General features: G+C 42.2%; 1 protein-coding gene across 3 annotated transcripts in view; it reads right to left on the reverse strand.

Annotated features, from left to right (window-relative positions):
• The window catches only part of CFI (complement factor I), a 45,356-nt gene that overhangs the window by 25,910 nt on the left and 662 nt on the right, over positions 1 to 18,784 (reverse strand). For 2 of the 3 annotated variants that reach the window (XM_043513073.1, XM_038398688.2), the window contains exons 1-3: positions 6,777 to 7,259; positions 5,013 to 5,301; positions 4,160 to 4,313 (exon numbers count right to left, since the gene is read on the reverse strand). In XM_043513073.1, coding sequence (XP_043369008.1) covers positions 4,160 to 4,313; positions 5,013 to 5,301; positions 6,777 to 6,839 — 506 coding nt within the window. In that variant the 5' untranslated portion in view covers positions 6,840 to 7,259. Of the gene's footprint in view, positions 1 to 4,159; positions 4,314 to 5,012; positions 5,302 to 6,776; positions 7,260 to 18,784 lie in introns of those variants that run through there. The other variant, XM_038398689.2, reaches the window with a different exon arrangement.

Genomic DNA, 18,784 nt, shown 5'->3' on the forward strand with positions numbered 1-18,784 from the left:
GCTAATGTGTTTTTTTGCCTCGGTCTTCAAGAACAAGGTCAGCTCCCAGACAACTGCACTGGGCAGCACAGCATGGGGAGGAGGTGACCAGCCCTCTGTGGAGAAAGAAGTGGTTCGGGTCTATTTAGAAAAGCTGGACGAGCACAAGTCCATGGGGCTGGATGTGCTGCATCCGAGAGTGCTAAAGGAGTTGGCGGATGTGATTGCAGAGCCATTGGCCATTATGTTTGAAAACTCATGGCGATCGGGGGAAGTCCCGGACAACTGGAAAAAGGCTAATGTAATGCCCATCTTTAAAAAAGGGAATAAGGAGGATCCTGGGAACTACAGGCCAGTCAGCCTCACCTCAGTCCCTGGAAAAATCATGGAGCAGGTCCTCAAGGAATAAATTCTGAAGCACTTAGAGGAGAGGAAAGTGATCAGGAACAGTCAGCATGGATTCACCAAGGGCAAGTCATGCCTGACCAATCTAATTGTCTCTTCTCTGCTTCCAAGTGCCTCCCTCCAGCTTAATGTAGAGGTGTAGGGGAGCATCCAGTGGATGGGGAGTGCCAAGTAACAAGGCACATGCTGAGTGAGGGAAGCTCCCGTGAAAGAAGCGAAACTGAAACAGCTTAATGGGACTAAATCGGGGGGCCCAGATAATCTTCATCCAAGAATATTAAAGGAATTGGCACCTGAAATTGCAAGCCCATTAGCAAGAATTTTTAATGAATCTGTAAACTCAGGAATAGTACCGAATGATTGGAGAATTGCTAATATAGTTCCTATTTTTAAGAAAGGAAAAAAAAAAGTGATCCGGGTAACTACAGGCCAGTTAGTTTGACATCTGTAGTATGCAAGGTCCTGGAAAAAATTTTGAAGGAGAAATTAGTTAAGGACATTGAAGTCAATGGTAAATGGGACAAAATACAACATGGTTTTACAAAAGGTAGATCGTGCCAAACCAACCTAATCTCCTTTTTTGAAAAAGTAACAGACTTTTTAGATAAAGGAAATGCAGTGGATCTAATTTACCTAGATTTCAGTAAGGCATTTGATACCGTGCCACATGGGGAATTATTAGTTAAATTGGAGAAGATGGGGATCAATATGAACATCAAAAGGTGGATAAGGAATTGGTTAAAGGGGAGACTGCAACGGGTCCTACTGAAAGGCGAACTGTCAGGTTGGAGGGAGGTTACCAGTGGAGTTCCTCAGGGATCGGTTTTGGGACCAATCTTATTTAATCTTTTTATTACTGACCTTGGCACAAAAAGTGGGAGTGTGCTAATAAAGTTTGCAGATGATACAAAGCTGGGAGGTATTGCCAATTCGGAGAAGGATCAGGATATTATACAGGAGGATCTGGATGACCTTGTAAACTGGAGTAATAGTAATAGGATGAAATTTAATAGTGAGAAGTGTAAGGTTATGCATTTAGGGATTAATAACAAGAATTCTAGCTAGAAGTTGGGGACGCATCAATTAGAAGTAACGGAAGAGGAGAAGGACCTTGGAGTATTGGTTGATCATAGGATGACTATGAGCTGCCAATGTGATATGGCTGTGAAAAAAGCTAATGCGGTTTTAGGATGCATCAGGAGAGGCATTTCCAGTAGGGATAAGGAGGTTTTAGTACTGTTATACAAGGCACTGGTGAGACCTCACCTAGAATACTGTGTGCAGTTCTGGTCTCCCATGTTTAAAAAGGATGAATTCAAACTGGAGCAGGTACAGAGAAGGGCTACTAGGATGATCCGAGGAATGGAAAACTTGTCTTATGAAAGGAGACTTAAGGAGTTTGGCTTGTTTAGCCTAACTAAAAGAAGGTTGAGGGGAGATATGATTGCTCTCTATAAATATATCAGAGGGATAAATATAGGAGAGGGAGAGGAATTATTTAAGCTCAGCACCAATGTGGACACAAGAACAAATGGGTATAAACTGGCCACCAGGAAGTTTAGACTTGAAATCAGACGAAGGTTTTTAACCATCAGAGGAGTGAAGTTTTGGAATAGCCTTCCAAAGGAAGCAGTGGGGGCAAAAGATCCATCTGGTTTTAAGATTCTACTCGATAAGTTTATGGAGGAGATGGTATGATGGGATAATGGGATTTTGGTAAGTAATTGATCTTTAAATATTCAGGGTAAATAGGCCAAATCCCCTGAGATGGGATATTAGATGGATGGGATCCGAGTTATTATAGAAAATTCTTTCCTGGGTATCTGGCTGGTGATTCTTGCCCATATGCTCAGGGTTTAGCTGATCGTCATATTTGGGGTCGGGAAGGAATTTTCCTCCAGGGCAGATTGGAGAGGCCCTGGAGGTTTTTCGCCTTCCTCTGTAGCATGGGGCATGGTTGACTTGAGGGAGGCTTCTCTGCTCCTTGAAGTCCTTTGATTTAAGGACTTCAATAGCTCAGACATGGGTGAGGTTTTTCATAGGAGTGGGTGGGTGAGATTCTGTGGCCTGCGCTGTGCAGGAGGTCGGACTAGATGATCAGAATGGTCCCTTCTGACCTTAGTATCTATGAATCTATGAATTGCCTTCTATGACAAGATAAATGGCTCTGTGGATGAGGGGAAAGCAGTGGATGTGTTGTTCCTTGACTTTAGCAAAGCTTTTGACACGGTCTCCCACAGTATTCTTGCCAGCAAGTTAAAGTAGTATGAGCTGGATAAATGGACTATAAGGTTGATAGAAAGCTGGCTAGATTGTCGGGCTCAACGGGTAGTGATCAATGGCTCCATGTCTAGTTGGCAGCCGGTATCAAGTGGAGTGCCCTAAGGGTCAGTCCTCAGGCCGGTTTTGTTCAATATCTTCATTAATGATCTGGAGGATGGTGTGGATTGCACCCTCAGCAAATTTGCAGATGACACTAAACTGGGAGGAGAGGTAGATACGCTGGCGGGTAGGGATAGGATACAGAGGGACCGAGACAAATTAGAGGACTGGGCCAAAAGAAATCTGATGAGGTTCAACAAGGACAAGAGCAGAGTCCTGCACTTAGGATGGAAGAATCCCATGGACCTACAGACTAGGGACCGAATGGCTAGGCAGCAGTTCTGCAGAAAAGGACCTAGGGGTTACAGTGGACGAGAAGCTGGATATGAGTCAACAGTGTGTCGTTGTTGCCAAGAAGGCCAATGGCATTTTAGGATGTATAAGTAGGGGCATTGTCAGCAGATCGAGGGACATGATCGTTCCCCTCCATTCGACATTGGTAAGGCCTCATCTGGAGTACTGTGTCCAGTTTTGGGCCCCATACTACAAGAAGGATGTGGAAAAATTGGAAAATGTCCAGCGGAGGGCAACAAAAATGATTAGGGGACTGGAACACACGACTTATGAGGAGAGGCTGAGGGAACTGGGACTGTTTAGTCTGCGGAAGAGAAGAATGAGGGGGGATTTGATAGCTGCTTTCAACTACCTGAAAGGTGGTTCCAAAGAGGATGGATCTAGACTGTTCTCAGTGGTAGCAGATGACAGAACAAGGAGTAATGGTCTCAAGTTGCATTGGGGGAGGTTTAGGTTGGATATTAGGAAAAAAATTTTCACTAGGAGGGTGGTGAAACACTGGAATGTGTTACCTAGGGAGGTGGTGGAATCTCCTTCCTTTGAAGTTTTTAAGGTCAAGCTTTACAAAGCCCTGGCTGGGATGATTTATTTGGGGATTGGTCCTGCTTTGAGCAGGGGGGTTGGACTAGATGACCTCCTGAGGTCCCTTCCAACCCTGATATTCTATGATTCTATGATAGCTGGCAGGAGTGGGAGAAGTAAGCTGTGTCCTGTAAAGGGCTGCAGTAAATTATTTCCTCTCTGAGTTACAATTATTTCCCAGAGCTCTTTCTGGGATGGCACATCTGCAAATTGTCCCTAACATAGGGTTGAGAGAAAATTCCCAATCTAGCCCGTAGTTAACGGTATTTTAAATAAAAATGCTTATGATTTGAATATAAAGTGTGTAACAATTATTCATAATATACTAGATTATCAGGATAAAATCTCTTGGCTTTTACTCTCAAATGATGAATTATATAGTCTTTATGAGAAGATTACAGTAGATACACTCTCCATGGCTGCCCAATCACATAACTGTGCACAAGTAAGCAGGAATGCATTTTCATAAACATTGTGATGATCTAAATGAACACCCCCACACACAAAAAAAACTTACATTTTAAAACCAAGATGTCTGCAGACAACATTTGCTTCATTCATACTCCACTCACTGTTACATATAAATAACTTCTCAGTATGATTCACAAGCTTTACTTGAATAAGACCCTCTGATTGTGAATCTGCATAGTTCAAAGAAACTTCAAATTTTTCTAAAAAAAAATTGCAAAAGTGTATCAGATGAAACACAACCACAGCAATAAATATGTCATTATTTTAGAACCTGTAGGTAAGGAACATTCATATGGATGGGAAATGCATCAGTGGATAGGGCACTAGATTGGGAATCAAGGCCCTGGGTAGTATTTCCGACTCTTCTGCTGACTGACTTTGTGATCTTGGGCCAGTCACTTCATCTCAATACATCGCAATTTCTCCTTTCAGTAAAATGGGGATAACGATTCCCACCTTTGTAAAGTGCTTTGAGATCTATGGAAAAAACTTTCCATAAAAATGCTGGCTCTTATTATTAACTATGAAATACCAAAATTATGGGACTTCTGATAACACAGCCCTGACACTTTGGGCCAAGGGCCAGATCCTGCTCTCACTAAATTAATAATAAAGCTCTATTTGTCTACAGTGGAAGCAGGACTGGGCTGCCAGGAATAGAAGTGCATGTAGATAGGTGGATCTATCAATTATTTGATATTTTTATGAGTATCAATATATACTGCCTCGTTTCAATTACTTTCCTTTTGCCTACTTTCTATTACTTTTATTTTGCCGCTTCACATTTTACAATTAAACATTTACAAATAAGTGACCAGGCTCTCTGAGAATAAAGAATTAAGCATTCACCATCCACCTAACAGTGACCGATACAGTTTTGGAAAAGGATATTTCAGTACCTGAAGGCCTGCACTTTGCTTTACTCAGAAACTTCTCTTGCGGGTGCTGGCATTCATAGGTCTTTAGCTGACAATAACTTTGAAATGTCCTTCCATTGGTAGAACAAACCAAAGTGGTATTCTTTGGGCACTGGTAGGGAAGCTTGCAAATACAACTTCCTCCAACACATCTCTGCCATGGGTGACAGAAAACTTTCTTACAAGAGTTATGTGTGTACTTATTATTTAAGCATTCTTTTATCAGGGATGTCTCTTGCTGAACTTGCTCTTCATCTTCAGAGGCTGTGTGCTGCAAGACAGGAAATAAAAAATCAAATAAGATTCAGTAGCAAATCAATTGATATATAGGGCCCAGTCCAATGCCAACTGAAAACACTGGGAAGTCCCTTCATTGATTCCAACTGGGTGTTAGATCAGTCCCATCACTAGCTTATTCCTTGTATTTTTACTGTCTTCTGTGTGCAACAATGAGGTATTTCACTTCAGGTTTTTGCAGTAGTATCCTTGGTCACTCCACCTTTCTTATTTCTTATTTTTCTAGGGTTTGATTATCCCTCTTCTCTTTCTTTTTGGATGTTTCACGCAGGATGAGCACTGCGCTCTCTGATTTTCTTCAAACAGTCCTTGACTTTTCAGCATAGCCCATTATAGAATTTTTAAACAAACTCAAATACTGGTGTTGTAGGCAATGGGATTTATAGTAAATTGTAATTAAAAAGTCTGCAGCTGGATGCTTAGAAACAGATGTTCTTACTGGCCTAATCTTGTTTGATTTTAAAAGTAACTTGCAAATATTTTTAAAAGCCACAGGTAAGCAAACAATAAAGAAAGAAACATGAATCTACACTTAACTTTTTGATTTGGTTTAGGTCAACTGAAGTGACAATTATTTATAACAACCCCTTGGAAACTTGAAAATGCAAAGCCCCTGATGTCATCGCAAACAAAGTGCTTTTTTTGGCTTATTATTTAAGGAAAAAAGAACGTTGAAGCATAAAGGTTGCATGCATGGAATTTGCATATAGAAAAAAAATAAACCAAAGGGACTATCAACCTTGAATGTGTCCATTAAATCAATACAACTCAAGTCTAAAGTAGATCATGAAAGCTTATGCTCAAATAAATTTGTTAGTCTCTAAGGTGCCACAAGTACTCCTTTTCTTTTTAGTACTAAGAGTGAAATCCTGACCCCACTGAAGCTGATGAGCGTTTTGTTGTTGACTTCAGAGAGGTCAGGATTTCATCCAAAAACTTTACCCTGTTTTGTAATCGTATTACATACTTCCTGCTATTCTGAGGCCAGTAATTAATTCAGTTAAATTAATTATGCCTCTAAATGTACAGACCAAACTAAGAGCCAGATCCTGCAGTCCTTATTCTGGCATAACTCCCATTACTCCAGTGTAAATTTTGCCTGAGTATAAATGGATTACAGGATTTATTCTCTAGGGTCCCAATCCTGCAACTGAATCAGGGTAGGCAGACCCCTGGGCCCCTTCAGAACTCCTTGCAGGACTGGGCCTGGAACTATAATTGCAGTAGTTTTTCTCTAAACCCCCTTTTTCAGAAGCCTACTGACATACATTCCCAATTACAGTAATTACATGAAATAAAAATTCATGTCACATTTCAAGTATTCAAGTTTGGATTAAAATAATTGCATCAGTACCATTACAGGAAAACATTTAAAAATAAAATATTTTCACCAATTATTATTGAAGAAAAACATGCAGAGGAATCACCTTATTTAAAATAAATTCTTACCTGAAATCCACAAATACAAAAGAAGGAGCACGAAAAAACCAAGAGAACTAGTAATACTTTCATGATGAAGACTTTTTCTCTGTCTAGCTAGAAGAACTTCTCTGTGTCTGATTCTTTTTAGCATTAGGTATTTGTCTGTGATTAATTTTTAACCATTAGTAAAATATTTAAAAAGGTTGTTTAGAAATAAAGTGCAAGAACCTCCAGATTTACAGATAATTTTGAACTCTTCAGTAAGGATCCTGCCTCAATCTAACGTTTTTTACCGTAACTGTAATACAAGATAACAAAAGTAAAGTCTTTAAAGTAAATGATTAAAAGGAGGATCCCATTAGTTTACTTTTCCATGCCCTAACTCACAATCATTGGTTCCACTGCTGTCTTTTGCCAAAGAATACTACTGAAATGCTCAGGCTGCTTCCATTGCTTCCACACTAATTGTTAGCTGTTTACGTATGTTCCTCCTTTGAGTTATCCTGGAGCAAAACAGACAAAAAGCAGGAACACCAGTACTGAGTACTGTAATTTAATATTTCAAGATTATGCTCAGTACATGTTGCTCAACCGCTTGGCAAATAGTGAAAGGTCTGTGTTTACTGTGTGGTTTATTATGGGAGTGAGAGTTCCTAGGAACACTAGAATGAAAACATAACCAAAGAAAGGCTATCCTCTAGCACAACTTACCCATATTCCAAAAAACTGCAAACAACAGAATTATACACACACACACACACTTATACTCTCTTTATTTAAATAACACCTAGGTAGTCAGACAAAAAAACAGGCTTGATCATCAGATAACAGGTTAAAGAGTATTTAGATAAGTCAGATGTATTCAAGTCAGCAGGGCCTGACAAAATTCACTCTAGGGTACTTAAGGAGTTAGCTGAAACAATCTCAGAACCATTAGTGATCTTTGAGAACTCTTGGAGGATGGATGAGGTCCCAGAGGTCTGGAGGAGGGCAAACATAGTACCTAGCTTTAAAAAGAAAACAAAGAGAACCTGGGAAATTATAGGCCAGGGGATGCCTACTTTAGCTACAGTCATACCCTATGATTGCAGCATAAACATAACGTGAGTGATCACTGAACTCCAGACAGCTATTTGCTCTAGCATCCTAGGCTGGAACAGCAGCACTCTGGGGAGCTGTGTGATGACTGATTCCTCCTGCATTTCAAGGAAGTACTGCATTTCCGACTGCTTTTGGAATCCTCTGGTCACTTGGCCCTGACAACTGCCTCCTGTACACAAGGGTTACTTTGTATTACTAAAAGTCTAAAGGTTGGAGCTTTTGTTTTTCTGAATAATTTGTGATGTAAATTTCAGGACTTGCATGTTTTATTGTGCATGAGGAAATGCTCAAGCCCCAGGAATTCTAATATATAAACCTAATGATTACAGCTGAAATGTGGTAGACTAGATTACTAGCAATGGGATATGGATCCTTTCATCTCTAGATCACCTATTTGAATCCAGCCTAGATCATTACCCCTAGTCGCTGTTTGGTAGCCTATATGAAATGAATTGGAATCAGAACAGTTCTTAAAGGACAAGTGTCCATGTCCCAAAAATTTCCATCCCAACTTGCACTCTTGTTGGCAGTCTCAGCAATGACCATTGCATGAAGGGGATGGAGACTTACCTTCACTAGGAGAGATCCAAGTCAGGGTCTAAGGTTTGCAACACTGCTGCCCATTCTGACAGAGAACTTCACTTTCCTGGGGTGTAATTAGGTACACCTCACGGATGTTAAATACATTTAAAATTATTTTCTCCTCCACTCCTCAAAAAAGCTAAAGGGTATGAGAGGTCTTGTGGTGTTTTTTCTTCTCATGATTCCTTTAAAGTTGTGGGTTAGGAGGCTGCAGAGAATGCAGGAGCCTTTAGAGCCTGGGGAACCCTAAGAAACATTACTTCCACTCCCATGCATCCCAGAGGCACTGTTGCACTGTTCCTCAGATGCTTCTTTAGGAGTTATGTTGCCAGGAGTTACCTTCCCTATGCAAAAAGAAAAGGAGTACTTGTGGCACCTTAGAGACTAACAAATTTATTAGAGCATAAGCTTTCGTGAGCTACAGCTCACTTCATCGGATGCATTTGGTGGAAAAAAAAGAGGGGAGATTTATATACACACACAGAGAACATGAAACAATGGGTTTATCACACACACTGTAAGGAGAGTGATCACTTAAGATAAGCCATCACCAGCAGCTGGGGGGGGGAAGGAGGAAAACCTTTCATGGTGACAAGCAAGGTAGGCTATTCCCAGCAGTTAACAAGAATATCTGAGGAACAGTGGGGGGTAGGGTGGGGTGGGGTGGGGGGGAGAAATACCATGGGGAAATAGTTTTACTTTGTGTAATGACTCATCCATTCCCAGTCTCTATTCAAGCCTAAATTAATTGTATCCAGTTTGCAAATTAATTCCAATTCAGCAGTCTCTCCTTGGAGTCTGTTTTTGAAGCTTTTTTGTTGAAGGATAGCCACTCTTGGGTCTGTAATCGAGTGACCGGAGAGATTGAAGTGTTCTCCAACTGGTTTTTGAATGTTATAATTCTGGACGTCTGATTTGTGTCCATTCATTCTTTTACGTAGAGACTGTCCAGTTTGGCCAATGTACATGGCAGAGGGGCATTGCTGGCACATATCACATTGGTAGATGCGCAGGGGAACGAGCCTCTGATAGTGTGGCTGATGTGATTAGGCCCTAAGATGGTATCCCCTGAATAGATATGTGGACAGAGTTGGCAACGGGCTTTGTTGCAAGGATAGGTTCCTGGGTTAGTGGTTCTGTTGTGTGGTGTGTGGTTGCTGGTGAGTATTTGCTTCAGATTCGGGGGCTGTCTGTAAGCAAGGACTGGCCTGTCTCCCAAGATCTGTGAGAGTGATGGGTCGTCCTTCAGGATAGGTTGTAGATCCTTGATGATACGTTGGAGAGGTTTTAGTTGGGGGCTGAAGGTGATGGCTAGTGGCGTTCTGTTCTTTTCTTTGTTGGGCCTGTCCTGTAGTAGGTGACTTCTGGGTACTCCTCTGGCTCTGTCAATCTGTTTCTTCACTTCAGCAGGTGGGTATTGTAGTTGTAGGAATGCATGATAGAGATCTTGTAGGTGTTTGTCTCTGTCTGAGGGGTTGGAGCAAATGCGGTTATATTGTAGAGCTTGGCTGTAGACAATGGATCGTGTGGTATGATCTGAATGAAGCTAGAGGCATGTAGGTAGGAATAACGGTCAGTAGGTTTCCGATATAGGGTAGTGTTTATGTGACCATAATATTGTTAATCTATCCAACTATACTCTTAGCCCAGCAGAAGAATCTGTCCTATTTCGGGGCCTCTCCTTTTGCCCCTCCACCCCCACGAACATGATACAGTTCTGTGGTGACCTAGAATCCTATTTTCGACGTCTCCGACTCAAGGAATATTTCCAACACACCTCTGACCAACATATAGACCCACAGAGACCTTCCTACCAACACTACAAAAAGAAGGATTCTGGGTGGACTCCTCCTGAAGGTCGAAACAGCAGCCTGGACTTCTACATAGAGTGCTTCCGCCGATGTGCACGAACTGAAATTATGGAAAAGCAGCATCGCTTGTCCCATAACCTCAGCCATGCAGAACACAATGCCATCCACAGCCTCAGAAACAACTCTGACATCATAATCAAAAAGGCTGACAAAGGAGGTGCTGTCGTCATCATGAACAGGTCGGAGTATGAACAAGAGACTACTAGGCAGCTCTCCAACACCACTTTCTACAAGCTATTACCCTCTGATCCCACTGAGAGTTACCAAAAGAAACTACAGCATTTGCTCAAGAAACTCCCTGAAAAAGCACAAGAACAAATCCGCACAGACACCCCCCCTAGAACCCAGACCTGGGGTATTCTATCTGCTACCCAAGATCCATAAACCTGGAAATCCTGGACGCCCCATCATCTCAGGCATTGGCACCCTGACAGCAGGATTGTCTGGCTATGTAGACTCCCTCCTCAGGCCCTACGTTACCAGCACTTCCAGCTATCTTCGAGACACCACTGATTTCCTGAGGAAACTACAGTCCATTGGTGATCTTCCTAAAAACGCCATCCTAGCCACTATGGATGTAGAAGCCCTCTATACCAACATTCCACACAAAGATGGACTACAAGCCATCAGGAACAGTATCCCCGATACACGGCTAACCTGGTGGCTGAACTTTGTGACTTTGTCCTCACCCATAACTATTTCACATTTGGGGACAATGTATACCTTCAAATCAGCGGCACTGCGATGGGTACCCGCATGGCCCCACAGTATGCCAACATTTTTATGGCTGACTTAGAACAACACTTCCTCAGCTCTCGTCCCCTAATGCCCCTACTCTACTTGCACAACATTGATGACATCTTTATCATCTGGACCCATGGAAAAGAAGCCCTTGAGGAATTCCACCATGATTTCAACAATTTCCATCCCACCATCAACCTCAGCCTGGACCAGTCCACACAAGAGATCCACTTCCTGGACCCTACGGTGCTAATAAGCGATGGTCACATAAACACCACCCTATATCGGAAACCTACTGACCATTATTCCTACCTACATGCCTCTAGCTTTCATCCAGATCATACCACACGATCCATTGTCTACAGCCAAGCTCTATGATATAACCGCATTTGCTCCAACCGCTCAGACAGAGACAAACACCTACAAGATCTCTATCATGCATTCCTACAACTACAATACCCACCTGCTGAAGTGAAGAAACAGAATGACAGAGCCAGAAGAGTACCCAGAAGTCACCTACTACAGGACAGGCCCAACAAAGAAAACAACAGAACGCCACTAGCCATCACCTTCAGCCCCCAACTAAAACCTCTCCAACGCTTCATCAAGGATCTACAACGTATCCTGAAGGACGACCCATCACTCTCACAGATCTTGGGAGACAGGCCAGTCCTTGCTTACAGACAGCCCCCCAATCTGAAGCAAATACTCACCAGCAACCACACACCACACAACAGAACCACTAACCCAGGAACCTATCCTTGCAACAAAGCCCGTTGCCAACTCTGTCCACATATCTATTCAGGGGATACCATCTTAGGACCTAATCACATCAGCCACACTATCAGAGGCTCGTTCACCTGCGCATCTACCAATGTGATATATGCCATCATGTGCCAGCAATGCCCCTCTGCCATGTACATTGGCCAAACTGGACAGTCTCTACGTAAAAGAATGAATGGACACAAATCAGACGTAAGAATCATAACATTCAAAAACCAGTTGGAGAACACTTCAATCTCTCCGGTCACTCGATTACAGACCTAAGAGTGGCTATCCTTCAACAAAAAAACTTCAAAAACAGACTCCAACGAGAGACTGCTGAATTGGAATTAATTTGCAAACTGGATACAATTAATTTAGGCTTGAATAGAGACTGGAAATGGATGAGTCATTACACAAAGTAAAACTATTTCCCCATGGTATTTCTCCCCCCCACCCCACCTCACCCCACCCCACCCCCCACTGTTCCTCAGATATTCTTGTTAACTGCTGGAAATAGCCTACCTTGCTTTTCACCATGAAAGGTTTTCCTCCTTTCCCCCCCTGCTGCTGGTGATGGCTTATCTTAAGTGATCACTCTCCTTACAGTGTGTGTGATAAACCCATTGTTTCATGTTCTCTGTGTGTGTATATAAATCTCCCCTCTGTTTTTTCCACCAAATGCATCCGATGAAGTGAGCTGTAGTTCACGAAAGTTTATGCTCTAATAAATTTGTTAGTCTCTAAGGTGCCACAAGTACTCCTTTTCTTTTTGCGAATACAGACTTACACGGCTGCTACTCTGAAACCTTCCCTATACAGTTTGCAGTAGAAACCTTGAATGTGGACTCAGCATTTACTCCATCATAGATTTCTGCAAGAGTTTGGAGGGAAACATACTGAGGAAAAAAGAAAAGGAGTACTTGTGGCACCTTAGAGACTAACAAATTTATTAGAGCATAAGCTTTCGTGAGCTACAGCTCACTTCATCGGATGCATTTGGTGGAAAAAACAGAGGAGAGATTTATATACACACACACAGAGAACATGAAACAATGGGTTTATCATACACACTGTAAGGAGAGGTTTCAGAGTAGCAGCCGTGTTAGTCTGTATTCGCAAAAAGAAAAGGAGTACCGGTGGCACCCCAGAGACCAACAAATCCACTAGAGCACAAGCCCCCGCGAGCCACAGCCCACCCCATCGGATGCATTCGGTGGAAAAAACAGAGCCTCTGTTTTTTCCACCAAATGCATCCGATGAAGCGAGCTGCAGCCCACGAAAGCCCACGCTCCAACAAATTTGCTAGTCTCCAAGGTGCCACCGGTACTCCCCCTCTTTTTACTGTAAGGAGAGTGATCACTTAAGATAAGCCATCACCAACAGCGGGGGGGGGGGGGGGGGGGGGGGAAGGAGGAAAACCTTTCATGGTGACAAGCAGGTAGGCTAATTCCAGCAGTTAACAAGAATATCAGAGGAACAGTGGGGGGTGGGGTGGGAGGGAGAAATACCATGGGGAAATAGTTTTACTTTGTGTAATGACTCATCCATTCCCAGTCTCTATTCAAGCCTAAGTTAATTGTATCCAGTTTGCAAATTAATTCCAATTCAGCAGTCTCTCGTTGGAGTCTGTTTTTGAAGCTTTTTTGTTGAAGTATATCCACTCTTAGGTCTGTGATCGAGTGACCAGAGAGATTGAAGTGTTCTCCAACTGGTTTTTGAATGTTATAATTCTTGACATCTGATTTGTGTCCATTCATTCTTTTACGTAGAGACTGTCCAGTTTGGCCAATGTACATGGCAGAGGGGCATTGCTGGCACATGATGGCATATATCACATTGGTAGATGCGCAGGTGAACGAGCCTCTGATAGTGTGGCTGATGTGATTAGGCCCTATGATGGTATCCCCTGAATAGATATGTGGACAGAGTTGGCAACGGGCTTTGTTGCAAGGATAGGTTCCTGGGTTAGTGGTTCTGTTCTGTGGTGTGTGGTTGCTGGTGAGTATTTGCTTCAGATTGGGGGGCTGTCTGTAAGCAAGGACTGGTCTGTCTCCCAAGATCTGAGAGAGATCTGAGAGAACCTACTGACCGCTATTCCTACCTACATGCCTCTAGCTTTCATCCAGATCATACCACTCGATCCATTGTCTACAGCCAAGCGCTACGATATAACCGCATTTGCTCCAACCCCTCAGACAGAGACAAACACCTACAAGATCTCTATCATGCATTCCTACAACTACAATACCCACCTGGTGAAATGAAGAAACAGATTGACAGAGCCAGAAGAGTACCCAGAAGTCACCTACTACAGGACAGGCCCAACAAAGAAAACAACAGAACGCCACTAGCCATCACCTTCAGCCCCCAACTAAAACCTCTCCAACGCATCATCAAGGATCTACAACCTATCCTGAAGGACGAGCCATCGCTCTCTCAGATCTTGGGAGACAGACCAGTCCTTGCTTACAGACAGCCCCCCAATCTGAAGCAAATACTCACCAGCAACCACACACCACACAACAGAACCACTAACCCAGGAACCTATCCTTGCAACAAAGCCCGTTGCCAACTCTGTCCACATATCTATTCAGGGGATACCATCATAGGGCCTAATCACATCAGCCACACTATCAGAGGCTCGTTCACCTGCGCATCTACCAATGTGATATATGCCATCATGTGCCAGCAATGCCCCTCTGCCATGTACATTGGCCAAGCTGGATAGTCTCTACGTAAAAGAATGAATGGACACAAATCAGATGTCAAGAATTATAACATTCAAAAACCAGTTGGAGAACACTTCAATCTTTCTGGTCACTCGATCACAGACCTAAGAGTGGCTATACTTCAACAAAAAAGCTTCAAAAACAGACTCCAACGAGAGACTGCTGAATTGGAATTAATTTGCAAACTGGATACAATTAACTTAGGCTTGAATAGAGACTGGGAATGGATGAGTCATTACACAAAGTAAAACTATTTCCCCATGGTATTTCTCCCTCCCACCCCACCCCCCACTGTTCCTCTGATATTCTTGTTAACTGCTGGAATTAGCCTATCTGCTTGTCACCATGAAAGGTTTTCCTCCTTCCCCCCCCCTGCTGTTGGTGATGGCTTATCTTAAGTGATCACTCTCCTTACAGTAAAAAGAGGGGGAGTACCGGTGGCACCTTGGAGACTAGCAAATTTGTTGGAGCGTGGGCTTTCGTGGGCTGCAGCTCGCTTCATCGGATGCATTTGGTGGAAAAAACAGAGGCTCTGTTTTTTCCACCGAATGCATCCGATGGGGTGGGCTGTGGCTCGCGGGGGCTTGTGCTCTAGTGGATTTGTTGGTCTCTGGGGTGCCACCGGTACTCCTTTTCTTTTTGCGAATACAGACTAACACGGCTGCTACTCTGAAACCTCTCCTTACAGTGTGTATGATAAACCCATTGTTTCATGTTCTCTGTGTGCGTGTATATAAATCTCTCCTCTGTTTTTTCCACCAAATGCATCTGATGAAGTGAGCTGTAGCTCACGAAAGCTTATGCTCTAATAAATTTGTTAGTCTCTAAGGTGCCACAAGTACTCCTTTTGTTTTTGCGAATACAGACTAACACGGCTGCTACTCTGAATACTGAGGAAAGTGTCTGCTCCCCAGCTCCACTTCCTTTCTTCTCATGCCCAAACCCCACACAGAAGGAATTTTGTGGGCTGCAGGGAATTAGGGAGCATACTGTAGAGTTGGCATTCCTCCTCTTTCATGTCCTCATTCTCTCTGGTTTTAATTCCCTCTGCTAGTGGAAATGGAGGAGAGCACAAACATGAGTCCTTAATTTATTTCTGTTACAGCCTGCATTGAAGATTAAGGACAGAATATTAGGTTTAACTTTGATTTAGTGAGGTTTTTTTTACAGTTTGCCTCTAAAAATATTGTAATTTAAATGAAGTAATATTATATTAATATTAAACAACTTTATGTGTTGTAATAATCTCTGGTGAAAAGATTAATCTAAAGGCATTTCAAAATGCACATTATTTACTTGATTGACCACAATTTAGTGAAGGAATTGCTGTAATCCATTGCATAGATGTTATAGAAAATAATATGAAAAAATTACACTCCCAAATCCTTCCATTATTTTATCCAGCAGTATCATGAAATCAATATGCAATAAAAGTACTTTTACTTATAAAATGAGTTAGATAGAGTGTGCTTGTTTACTAACCAGTGAGTTAATACACAGAATTACTGCTACCGCATCAGTCTTCTTGTTAGTGCCAGCCATCACTCAACTGATAAACATTTAAAATATGAGGAACTAAAATAACATAATTAATTCTGCTAATTTATCACTCAGCTCTGACAGGTTTCAGAGTAGTATCCGTGTTAGTCTGTATTTGCAAAAAGAAAAGGAGTACTTGTGGCACTGTGGAGACTAACAAATTTATTTGATCATAAGCTTTCGTGAGCTACAGCTCACTTCATCGGATGTATTCAGTGGAAAATACAGTGGGGAGATTTATATACACAGATACACAGAGAACATGAAACAATGGGTGTTACCATACACACTGTAAGGAGGGTGATCACTTAAGATGAGCTATTACCAGTGGGGGGGGGGGAGGGAAGAAAACCTTTTCTAGTGATAATCAAGGTGGGCCATTCCAGCAGTTGACAAGAACGTCTGAGGAACAGTGGGGGGTGGGGAGGAAGGGAAAGAAACATAGGGAAATAGTTTTACTTTGTGTAATGACAGAGCCAGAAGATTACCCATTAGTCACCTAGTACAGGACAGAAGAAAATAACACAGAACAATGAAGAAACAAAGAAACAAAGAAAATAACAGAACGCCACTAGCCATCACCTTCAGCCCCCAACTAAAACCTCTCCAACGCATCATCAAGGATCTACAACCTATCCTGAAGGATGACCCATCATTCTCACAGATCTTGGGAGACAGGCCAGTCCTTGCTTACAGACAGCCCCCCAACCTGAAGCAAATACTCACCAGCAACCACACACCACACAACAGAACCACTAACCCAGGAACCTATTCTTGCAACAAAGCCCGTTGCCAACTCTGTCCACATATCTATTCAGGGGACACCATCATAAGGCCTAATCACATCAGCCACACTATCAGACGCTCGTTCCCCTGCGCATCTACCAATGTGATATATGTCATCATGTGCCAGCAATGCCCCTCTGCCATGTACATTGGTCAAACTGGACAGTCTCTATGTAAAAGAATAAATGGACACAAATCAGACATCAAGAATTATAATATTCAAAAACCAGTCGGAGAACACTTCAATCTCTCTGGTCACTTGATTACAAACCTGAGAGTGGCTATCCTTCAACAAAAAAACTTCAAAAACAGACTCCAACGAGAGACTGCTGAATTGGAATTAATTTGCAAACTGGATACAATTAACTTAGGCTTGAATAGAGACTGGGAGCGGATGGGTCATTACACAAAGTAAAACTATTTCCCCATGTTTATCCCCCCCCCCACTGTTCCTCAGATGTTCTTGTCAACTGCTGGAAATGGCCCACCTTGATTATCACTAGAAAAGGTTTTCTTCCCTCCCCCCCCCCACTGGTAATAACTCATCTTAAGTGATAACCCTCCTTACAGTGTGTATGGTAACACCCATTGTTTCATGTTCTCTGTGTATCTAAATCTCCCCACTCTATTTTCCACTGAATGCATCCGATGAAGAGAGCTATAGCTCACGAAAGCTTATGCTCAAATAAATTTGTTAGTCTCTAAGATGCCACAAGTACTCCTTTTCTTTTCACTCACCTCTGTATTTCTCAATCATTCCAAATACTAGGGAAAGATTGCAAAATCAGCTGAAGCATTTAAAAAGAGCAGAGGGAGGGAAAGGGCCAAAATATACTTACATACATCTAAAGATATTCATAAAGAGTTCTTCAATGTATATAATGATCTATACAAATTGAAAACAAACCTTTCCACATACGCTTTGGATCTGTTTTTCGAAAAATTTACATTACCACAAATTACACCTTACCAAGGTGGAAGACTTAATGCTCTCCTAATGGAGGTCAAGTTAATTGAGGAAATTAAGAAAAGGAAAGTTGGGAAAACCCCAGCTGGATGGCTTCTCTGCCAAGTTCTATAGACACTTCCTTGAACTCCCACTGTCAGGATGCTTGAACTGTTTAATGAGTCACTTCTGGAAACCACCTTTCCCTACACACAAGGGAAGCTCTATTATCGGTTATTACTAAACCAAGAAGATATACCTGTGCTCCAATGACAGGCCAATATCACTTATTAACAGTGATATCAAAATATTGGCAAAAGTTCTGACAATGAAGGTTTTGGGCTATGTCATACACGTTTGTCCGAGGCTGTTATGGCTCTGATATAATTTTTTTCTTTAATCATACAAATGCAGCCCAAAGCTTATTCAAGTTTAAAGCAAGATGAGCCAATATATTGTACAACAGCTGTTGACATTAGCTGTAGCTGAAACAACCCAAGATCACAGATGTCTCTAGGATTTCACAGTTCAAGGGGACTTCAGTGTGATACTGCTGGCATATATTGCAGGATCAGGGCCTTTATACAGATTCCCTTGCTACTTGATGTAGTTTTACTGACATAAATTTGTAGTGTAGACTAGTACTTAGCTTCACTCTGTTTTTTCCACCAAATGCATCCGATGAAATGAGCTGTAGCTCACGAAAGCTTATGCTCCAATAAATTTGTTAGTCTTTAAGGTGCCACAAGTACTCCTTTTCTGTGATTCACTATAATCTCCAGATCCTTTTCTGCAGTACTGACTGACAGTTATTCCCCATTTTGTAGCTGTGCATTCGTTTTGTTTTGTAGCCCTTTAAACTTGTCTTTACTGAATTTCATCATATTGATTTCAGACCAATTCTCCAATTGATCCAGATCATTCGGAATTCTAACAGTGTCCTCCATACGCCTCCTCCCAGCTTGGTGTCATCCC

Source organism: Dermochelys coriacea, chromosome 4, assembly GCF_009764565.3.
Source record: "Dermochelys coriacea isolate rDerCor1 chromosome 4, rDerCor1.pri.v4, whole genome shotgun sequence".
Classification (NCBI taxonomy): domain Eukaryota; kingdom Metazoa; phylum Chordata; order Testudines; family Dermochelyidae; genus Dermochelys; species Dermochelys coriacea.